A 10,657-nucleotide genomic window follows, 5' to 3' on the forward strand; every position below is an offset into this window, starting at 1 on the left:
CTGTCTTTGCACTCTACAGTCAGGGCCCTGAGAAATTGTAACAGCGTGCCCCACACGTGAGATAATAACTCACGATTATTAAAAGGGACATAAGACCCTCAGGTCTTCTTGGCACTACATTTCCTGAGTTGCATCATTGGTACAAATAAGCTATTCTGCACTCATTGTGCAAAGTGGCAGCTGATCCAGACATCCTCTGATCCTCTTGCCAGCTGCCAAGATTGCCTATCCTTTAATGAAAGTAAATTAACATCTGATCGCCAGTCCACCAGTCTAATGAATTAACTGTTCGGTTAAGTTATTATAGACATTTAGCTGCTGCCTTTTCTAATGTTTTGTATTTGGAGAGCCCATAATAACCAGAAAATTAGTTTTAATTCTATAATTGCTATGACAATGGCAGACAATAGCAAATGACTTGTTTTACATTATTTCATTCAAATTCACACTAGTTACTATATTACTGCTAGACAGGGAAACCAAATTAGACCATTCTTCCTTGCCAAAGGATATGATCCATCTGCAATAGTCTCCCTTTTTCTGTATTTGTTTTATAAGGATGTTTAAATACAATAAAAGTATAAAGAATCAAAGGAAGGTAAGAAAAATAATAGAATTGTGATTTCCACCCTTCTTTCTCTTGAGTAGTTACTGTCTTACTATTTCTCATCCTTTTTTTTTAACTTTGTAATTACCTTCCTCTAAACTGATTGATGTAAACCATCAATTCTGTCTTTTCTTCTTTTAACAAAAACTCCATATAAAAGGTTCAGTCTTTCAAAAAAGGTTGCATTATTGTTCTGATAAGGAGGAAATTCTGCCATGTGCCAGATGTCAGTGCTTCTGGGCTTATGTAATCACTGTTTCCTATAGTTTTCATTTATTTATGAATCTATTATTTATGTATTCATTAACAATAGGTTGATTCCATCTCATTAAAAGCTCTAAGCACTGAACAAAATATCTGAAACAATTTCTCCAAGAAAAGTCAATATGTAACTAATAACAACATTAGTTGTAGAAAAAACAATAGCACTTAGACTTATATACCACTTTACAACGCTTCCTAAGCAGTTTACAGAGTCAGCATAGTGCCCCTAACAATCTGGGTCCTCATTTTACTGATATCGGAAGGATGGAAAGCTGAGTCAACCCTGAGCTGGTGAGAATTGAACTCCTGGAAGTGGGCAGAGTTATCCTGCAATGCTGTATTCTAACCAATGAACCACTATAGCTTTAATAAAAAAAACCAATGTAAATTCAAATGTTGTGGCCCACCAGCGACCAGCAGAGCTGGCAACAGAATCGGATAGTGAGGAGGTTGGGGAGGAACATGGGCCAGTGCTGGAGTCTCGGGAAAGCTCTGACGAGTGCTCTGTGTCGGAGGCAGAGATGGGGCCAGGGCTGTCCTACAGTTATCAGCTGCCTTCGGAGTCAGAGATCAGTGGGGCAGAAGAACAGCTGGAGCCTGTTCCCAATGTGTGACGTGTGCAGAACTGCCAGGAGAAGGGAACAGTTAAGGAACAAGGGTCAACTTGGGAGTAAAGGCACAGGTGGATGGTGAATGGCCTTTCTGATAGGGAATAAAGAGGATTGAAAAGGGAGTGATATTTGCAGTAGACAATTAGTTTATTTGATTAAGGTGAAGATTTGTTCCTGACTCCTTGCCAAGTATTTTCTACTTACAATGTTGCACTTGGAAGCTATTGGCCTGGCAACTCTCCAAGCCTGATAAGGTCTGTGACCATAAATCACTCTTTTTGCCGGGACTTTGCTGGGTGTGAATTCACATTAGTCTAAATAAAAGCGGTTTTGGCGGGATGAGGAGTCTGCTTCGTGATTTTGTGAAGCCTGGGTCAGAACATCAGATGGCTTCTACTACCTTCACTAACCATGAGAAAGCCCACCTAAACAGAAAGGATTTCAGAAGCTGTTTGAAGGCCAGAGTGTACCTTGGGGTCAACCTTCAACCTATTCAGCTCACATGGGTTGGGACCTTAAGCAAGCCCGCTCTCATCTAGCAGGACAGTCAAAATCATTATAGACAAAATAATTTTTGTGATCTCTCAAGAATTAAGAGGTCAGGCTTAACACAAGCTTCTGTGGATGAGAGTCCTCTTTATCAGAAATGGCATTGGTTAGTTAGCTGAGATAGGGCCGGAAGACACTTCCATTCTGTAGTAACATATTAGCAACCAAGGGAACTCACAGAGCAGAGTTATAACATGTGTTATTCTAGGAACACCCATACAGCAACTGCTTGTATTGTGCACTGACTTCTGGATAGTCTTCAAGGGTAGCTGTCAGCCTTCCCAAACCAGATGAACTTATTTTATCATAAGGCTACATTAACAGAATCTTGCAAGTCTGAAAATACAAATCTTCCACTGTTTGTTTTTACCGCCTGATAAATGACAGAGGATCCTTTCAGAATTTCTTTCTCTGCTCTTTATGCAATTCTGGGTTCCCCCTGTATCTGATTGTTCCCTAGGCAGCATCTCCCCCCTTCTCAATCTCCCAAGACTGCAGGCATTCAAGAGGTGACCAGAGCATGACATTCGATCCTATGCTATCTAGAATAATAGCTCAGAGTTGCCTTGATCTGCAAGATGGGCAGAAAATAAATTTAATAACAACTAAATAAAAATAAAAAATAGCTTAAAGGAGGTTGGAAATGGAGAATAGGATGTCTCAATTGCTAGAGAAGGTCTCCTGATGAGACTTGCATATGCTGTTGGAAGTCCTTAGAAGAGCCAAAAACTTGGTCATCAGCCTTCCATCCTTCTGAGGCCAGAAAAATGAGGACCCAGATTACTGGGGGCAGTTGGCTGATTCTGTAAACCACTCAGAGAGGGATGGTAGAGAGGGATGGTATTCAGCAGGTTCTGACCAGGTTCTGACCAGTTCTGAAGAACCGGTAGCGGAAATTTTGAGTAGTTTGGAGAACCGGCAAATGCCACCTCTGGTCCTGCCCCCATCTATTCTCTGACTCCAAGTCCCAGCTGATCAGCTGGGTCTTCTTTTGTTGTCCTGAACAAGAGAACAGAGCTAAAAAGCAGGTTAGTGGGCTGGGGAGGGAATGGGATTTTGCAGTATCCTTCCCCTGCCACACCCACCAACTCAATCCAAGCCACGCCCACCAAGCCACACCCACAGAACCGGTAGTAAAAAAAAAATTAATCCCACCATTGGCTGTAAAGCACTATGAAGAGGTATATAAAGTGCTATTGGTATCGGGCTTTCTCTACAATCAATGAATAGATATGAGCCACTAGATCAGGGGTGTCAAACTCAATTTCATTGAGGACCGCATCAGGGTTGTGTTTGACCTCAGGAGGCTGGGGTGGGCATGGCCAGGGTGGGCATGGCCAGCTCGACATTACTCATGTTGGGGGCACCTTTGGTGGCCCAAGCTCTCTGCCAGCGAAAATAGGCTCGGGACTGTTGTTTCTTGGCTGCAACCGCCTCATGCAACCTTCTGTCAGGGAAAACAGAGCCTGGGATGTGGCCCTCCCAAGCTCCTTTTTCACAGGCAGAGGTACCTCAGGCTGGTCCTTCGCTGTTTCCAGGGTGGCTTTGTGGGTCAGATCTAAGCACCTCAGAGGGCACATTTGGCCCCCTGGGCCTTGAGTTTGACACCCCTGGACTAGATGCAAAGTTTCTTTCATTCTTCTGATCCATCCTGAAACTGTGATTGCTACCAGCCCTCTGATTATGGAAGAGAAAAGGACATCTCCTTATTAGGTACATCATCTCCATTAGTCAAACTACTTCTGGTACAAAGTAGAGAGCACTTTCTGTCTCTTTTCTGCCACTGCTACGTACCTAAAAGGGTTAAAGCCAGAATAAACAAAAGCCACCCATGGTATTGTTTTCAGTAGCTTTAAAAAGCTTCTCTTCTTTTGACCCATGGATATAAAAAATGGAGATTGCTATTTCAAATCCTCTGCCCTTTCATCTTTTGCCTGTTTTTCCATGTCTCTCTTTCTTTCTGTGTTTACCTGCTTTCAGTCCCATTTTGCCAGTTAGCTGTTTTTGATTTTTTTTTTAGCTTTAATAAATGATATTTTTTTGGGCTGAACTGAATGACCTGCGCGCTTGCTCCAATCTGGAAATAAGGATTGAATTGACTGCAAATGTGCTGCGGGCAAACTGAACTGGAAATCACCCCCAATAATTTTTCCTTCCCCCTCCTTCCTTTGTCAGAGGTGGTGGCTCAGTGGGTTAAAAGACGCCAGGGAAGGTCTATGCTCCAGCAGTTCGAGACCTAGCATTGTGTGATGGTGTGAGCTCCTGTCATTTGCCTCAGCTCCTGCTGACCTAGCGGTTCAAAAGCAAGCTAGTGCAAGTAGATAACTAGATACCTGTTTGGCAGGAAGATAACCGTGTTTTATTTTGCCCTGCAATGCAGGGTCATGGTGGCCATGTGACCCTGGAAATATCTTCGGACAATCCTGGCTCAATGGCTTAAAGAAATGGAGATGAGCATCACCCCCTAAAATCAGGTATGACTAGCAGAGTAAAACCCGCAGGGACTCCTTTACCTTTAATTTCCTCCTTACTGAGAAATTGGGACCAGCCAGTTATCTGAGACAGACGTAGCATGTACATTTTAACACATACAGTTTCTCATGTACATATAGGCTTTAAAAGAAGTATTGATTTTGTACCTCTGTAACTGCCATTTTCTGCCGTTGGGATCTCTCTCACAGAATTCTAGGTCCATCCACTTGTCAGATGCTAAAAATTCTCTTAGCCCAGCCCACCACAGAACAGCCATTGTGAGGAAGAATGAAAATTCTAATACACACCCCAGCAGTCTCTATGTAAAAATAAAAATCCTCACTATTTCTACTCTGACTGAGCCTTTTGGACTAGCGTTCTGTGTCTTAAAAAGATGTTGAATAATGCTTTCACAAATTAAAGATAATACACTACCAGTACTAATATAATAAATGTTTTGTTTTGCAAAAGCCCATGAAACACCTGATTCATATTTTGCTGAAAGATGAATTTGACTGTATATTCTCAGAGTAACCGAGAAAAATATGCAAAAAAGGGTGCTTTCATTTTAAATGTTGATAAGATTAAATTTGCAAGCTGATAAAATTCTGAATGGTAATGTTGAATTGAACGGATTCAACTCAGACTAGAATCTGGGGGGTGGGGGTGGGGAGAGATGCCTGTAGGAAGGAGTCATAAGAGTGGATCAAATCTATTCATCTTGGGATCACTTCAGCTGTATATCAATATATCGGTACCATGTAAAAAAACCTAATTCTTTTAGGACAGGGTTGGGCAACTATGACTCTTTTACGACCTGTGGAGTTCAGTTCCCAGAAACCCTGAGCCAGCATGGAATGGTGGCTCAGGAATTTTGGGAGTTGAAGTTCACAGGTTGTAAAGGGGCCATATAGTAGTTTATTTTTATTTATTTTATTTATTTATTTGATTTGCCAATTGTTTACAAGATAATAAGTATAAGTGTATACATAGTTGTGAATACATGAAATGGATACATATAAGAAAAATAAAAGAAGAATAAGAGAAACAATAGGACAGGGACGGTAGGCACGTTGGTGCGCTTATGCACGCCCCTACAGACCTCTTAGGAAAGGGGTGAGGTCAATAGTAGACAGTCTAAGGTTAAAGTTTTTGGGGTTTGGGGAAGAAACTACAGAGTCGGGTAGAGTATTCCAGACATTGACCACTCTATTGCTGAAGTCGTATTTCCTGCAATCAAGTTTGGTGCGGTTAACTTTGAATTTGTATCTATTGTGTGCTCTTGTGTTGTTATGGTTGAAGCTGAAGTATTCATTGACAGGTAGGACATTGCAATGTATGATTTTATATACCATGCTTAAATCAGACCGAAGACAGGCGTAATTCAAGGTTTTCTAGTTCTAGAATTTCAAGTCTGGTGGCATAAGGTATTCTACAACGAGTAGAGGAGTGGAGAACTCTTCTTGTGAAATATTTCTGGACTTTCTCAATTGTGCTAATATCAGATACGTAATGTGGGTTCCAGACTGATGAACTGTATTCGAGTATTGGTCTAGCAATGTTTTGTATGCTCTGGTTAGTAGTGTGATATTACCAGAGAAAAAGCTACGTAGGATTAGGTTAACAACTCTTAATGCCTTTTTGGCTATGTAGTTGCAGTGGGCTCTAGCACTTAGATCATTAGAGGTGAGTATTCCAAGGTCCTTTACAGAGCTTGGGTCCATCTCTGTGGTACGATATTCTGCTGAGATGTTTTCATACTGAATCTCCAAACTGATTATTTGTCTACAGCCCTGTTTCTTACAGATTTCTCAAAGTTTTGGAGCTTATTTCATTTGGACATGCTATTGATGTTAGGTTGATCCCTTTGAGGCCTCCTTGTTGGGTTGATCACTCTGAGGCCTGAAAGTCCTACATTTGGAATGAGGAAAGCTAATGGGAGGATTACACCCTGAGCTCCCACATGCTTTCCATTGGCTTTTTAAAAAGTGCAGAAAAAGCAGGGATGCTCCAGTTCACAGGAAAAATCATGAGTGACAAAATCTTTCACTGAACTGAGGAATATGATAAGAAGACAACTCCAGGTTGGCATCGCTGCCAGTTACAAGTAGGACAGTTGTTAAGCAAGTTTTGACCTATTTTATGACCTTTCTCACCAAAGGTGTCAAAAGTGAATCACTGTAGATGTTATGTTACTGATATGATTGTTAAGTGACTTCCCCATGGAAGGTCTTTGCTTGTCAGAAAGTCACAAAAGATGATACTATAACCCTGGTACATTGCAACCATCATCAATATGAACCAGTTGCCAAGCACCCAAAATTTGATCATATGACCATGCGGATTCTGCAACGGTCATAAATCAGAAAACTGTCATAAGTCATTTTTTCAATGTTGTTCTAACTTTGAATGGTCGCTAAACAAAAGCTTGTAAGTTGAGGACCACCAGTTCTAACTACAGTCCTTGAATTACGACCACAATAGAGCCCAACATTTATGTTGCTAACTGAGAAATTTGTTAAGTGAGTTTTGCCCCATTTTATGACTTTTCTTGCCACATTTGTTAAGTGAATCACTGCGGTTGTTAAATTAGGAACACGGTTGTTAAATGAATCTGGTTTCCCCGCTGACTTTGCCTGTCAGAAGGCTGCAAAAGATGATCACATGACCCCAAGACAATGGAACTGTCATAAATGTGAGACAATTGTCAAGCAGCTGAATGTAAGTCACATGACCATGGGGATACTGCAATGGTCGTAAGGGTGAAAAATAAGTCACTTTTTTCAGTGTGGTTCTAATTTCAAACTGTCACTAAATGAACTGTTGTAAGTTGAGGACTATCTGTATTCTTCAAGGAACCAATAAGAGCGAAGTATTGCACTAATGATTCATGCAATTTTTTGAAAAATATTAGAAAGGATATTTTTTTTAAATAATAACTTGCCACACACTCTTTCCAAATTTCAACTCCCTTTTGAATCTCTTCAAGTCAGGAATGCAGAAAATTATTTATTGTCTGACCCAACTTTCATATGGGAAACCCACTCCAGAAGTAAGCCTAACTAAAGAAGCACATGTAAACACAACAAAGCTAAATTGGGTTTAATTCCAATGTAAATCCCCTTAAATTAAAAGATACCCCTTAAATAAGTGTCATAAAGACTGGGACTGGCCATGGGTTTAATTATTTTCTGTTTTTATTATATTAAAACATTCAGTTTGATGTTGACATTTGAAGGGGCTCTGAAGGGGCGCCCCAGATTACTAGGTAGGCTCTGTTATAAAATAAAGTTCATGCTTCATATATTTATTAATATTTATTGTGTCACATGGTGATATCATTACTCTGTGACACTTTGCATCCTATGTATATTTATTCCAAATTAAGTCCCACTATGTTGAGTGTGATTTACAGCCTAAGAAGTCTGCATAGGGTTGCACTCTTAGAATGTGAGCATCATAATCAGTTTCATGTCAAAAAAATACCTTTTGATAGAGTTGAAAATAAACACATTTACTTACCTTAGACTGTCTACTATTGACCTCACCCCTTTCCTAAGAGGTCTGTAGGGGGCGTGCATAAGTGCACCAACGTGCCTACCGGTCCCTGTCCTATTGTTTCTTTTTTTTTTTTCTTATATGTATCCATGTATTCATAACTATGTTTTTTACTAATACCTATTATCTTGTAAGCAATTGACAAAAAATAAAAATAAATAAAATAAATCTAGAGTCTTAGCATATGCAGTACAGTACATATTGTCAAGCAACCTCTGCAAAGAAATAATCTTAGAAACTCTGGAAATAAAGTCCAAAAATCAATTACCTTCTTTAACTAGATAGGTGCTATGTTTTGAAGTCAGTTTTATAAGAGACAATCAACAACCACTGGAAATGGCTCTTTTACATCTTTGTTTAAATGCATTTGTCCCAGACCAAACCACACCAAAAACTGCTGATAAAATGTAAATTGAAATGACATTTAGAGGGCTAATGCAAGAAAGGAGAACAATGTGGCAAAAAGAAAAGTAAGAAGGATAGATCACCACCAAATCACAAATATCTGAGATGTAGAAGTCCTAATGTGTGTACTGTTTCATGTGTGTCTAACCTGGAGAGAAATTGCAAGATTGTATCTCATGCATAATAATCGGTATGGGCTTGAAACTGAAAATGTAGATTTGACTCTCAGTTAAGTCTAATTATATTCAATAGCATAGATTTCTGAGTAAGTATGCTTACAACTTTAGCGCAATCCTACAAAGTTATACAACTGGTGTTCCCAGCTTACTAATATCCAGTTACGTTGGAACTGAATTCTTGCAGTTCCCAGTCAACATGATCTAATTCACATCATAATCTCCAGACCACAATGGTAGAATTTTTTTTTTAGTAAAACTAGTTCCATTCATTGATATTATGTTTCTATATCAATAATATTCTTCTTTTCCCTTTTTGCTTGCTCATTTGATTTTTTTTCTTCTTTTAAAAATAAAAACTCCCTGCTTTTGGGACCCCTCTTGTTTCAATAAAAAAAAAATTTAAACCCAAAAATCTAAAGATTACCGACCCCCATGTTTTCTCCCGAGTTAGATATGCATAGGATCGCACTGTTAGCAAATTTGAATGAATCCTTTAATATTTTTTTAAAGCAAAGGATAATTGTCTCCAAAGTTGCAGAAAACTACCATCACATTTCAGTTTTATTAAATCATGGAAGTGTGCCAGATGGGGCTGCATGAAAACATTCACAAGAATATTCACCAGAGTGAAAATTGTTGTGAAAAGAGTATGTTTGATAATGACATTCATAAATTGTCTAGAGGCAACATTCTCAGTGTGAAAGCCATCGACAGCATGTTTTATTCAAAACATATTTGAAAGAAGTCAATGTATTCTATCGATGCAAGAAAAGAGCTGTTTTTTTCCCCCAATTCTGCAGCTTCTGGATTGTAATTATGAATATGTTCTTTCCTTTCTTTTTTCATTTTTTTCCACCTCAGTTATAATAACTTATCTCAGTAATGAGACTGCAACTTTGCCCCTGTTTACCCTGAAGTAAGCCTCAATAGATACATTGGCCTTTCTTTCTGAACACCCATGTATAAACTAAACCATGCTTAAGGATGCACTGCAGGATTCTGCACCTAAGTAAGATGCTGGGTATAAATCTTGATTTGGAAGTCTAGTAAGATATCTTATGATAAGTATTACCTTTGTTAACTGCTGTTTAGGTTTTTTTGTCATCAGCGGGTTTCTTGCCAGTGGATCCATGATTGCTGGTAGTCACTTGCTCAAAAGAATTGTGCAAAAGATGAGCTTCCAACCTTTATTAGATTTGTTGCTTAAAGAGCTGGAGATGCATAGTTGATCGTACAAGATCCCCAAGGGGAGAAGGAGAAGGAGAGACAGTTGGTGGCAGACAACATGAGAGAATTAGAGGAAGCTTATTTGTAGCCACTGGTAAGGATATAATTAATCAACTCAAATGTTAATGAAAAACCAAGCATTCTGCAGCGTGTACCTTCTCTCCACATAAATTGTTTAAATAGAGAAAGTGCAAAGGCCAAAGGAGTTTGCACAATGATAAACCCACCAAAATGAGCTGAGATGTTCACTAGGCATTTATTGCATTCTAGACATCAAAATAGAGAAAGTCTCCCCCTAACTTGTTGGACTCCATCTCCAAAATATTCAGATAATTTCATAACTGGTACTTAGAAAAATGCTGGGTATGCAATTCTCAGATTCCCATCCTAACTGGTTATCATTTTCAGGGCTGCAATCCCAGCTTGATAATGCCAGATTGTTGCAAGTTTCTCTAGGACAGTACTTGTGATTTTTTTTGCCCCTCTAATAAAATATTGCAAGGTGTTTGGAGACACCCAAATTTGGCAACTTTAAGGCTTGTGGACTTCATCTCCCAGAATTCTCAGGCAGCCATGCTGGCTGGGGAATTCTGGGAGTTGAAGTCTACAAATATGGAACTTGGCAGGTTTGGAAAACCCTGTTCTACATATATTCTATTAATACCTTTTATAGGTAGTTCTCAATTTACGATTATAATTGGGACCAGAACTCCATTACTAAGGTCAGGTTAAGACCATGTCCTGAATTATGGTTAAACTGAGGTTAGATATTCACCAGAATAAAT

At 39.3% G+C, this 10,657-nt stretch overlaps 1 protein-coding gene across 1 annotated transcript in view; it reads right to left on the reverse strand.

Annotated features, from left to right (window-relative positions):
• SLC2A2 (solute carrier family 2 member 2) overlaps positions 1-9,927 on the reverse strand; it is a 39,115-nt gene extending 29,188 nt beyond the window's left edge. Inside the window, exon 1 of the mRNA XM_026666453.2 lies at positions 9,718-9,927. Within this exon, the coding sequence (XP_026522238.1) occupies positions 9,718-9,777 (60 nt within the window). The 5' untranslated portion in view covers positions 9,778-9,927. The remainder of the gene's footprint in view (positions 1-9,717) is intronic.
• Between the last annotated feature and the right edge of the window lie 730 nt (positions 9,928-10,657).

The sequence above is a fragment of the Notechis scutatus genome, chromosome 4, assembly GCF_049901735.1.
Source record: "Notechis scutatus isolate UNSWTSFEM ecotype Mainland chromosome 4, rNotScu1.2, whole genome shotgun sequence".
NCBI classification, from domain to species: domain Eukaryota; kingdom Metazoa; phylum Chordata; class Lepidosauria; order Squamata; family Elapidae; genus Notechis; species Notechis scutatus.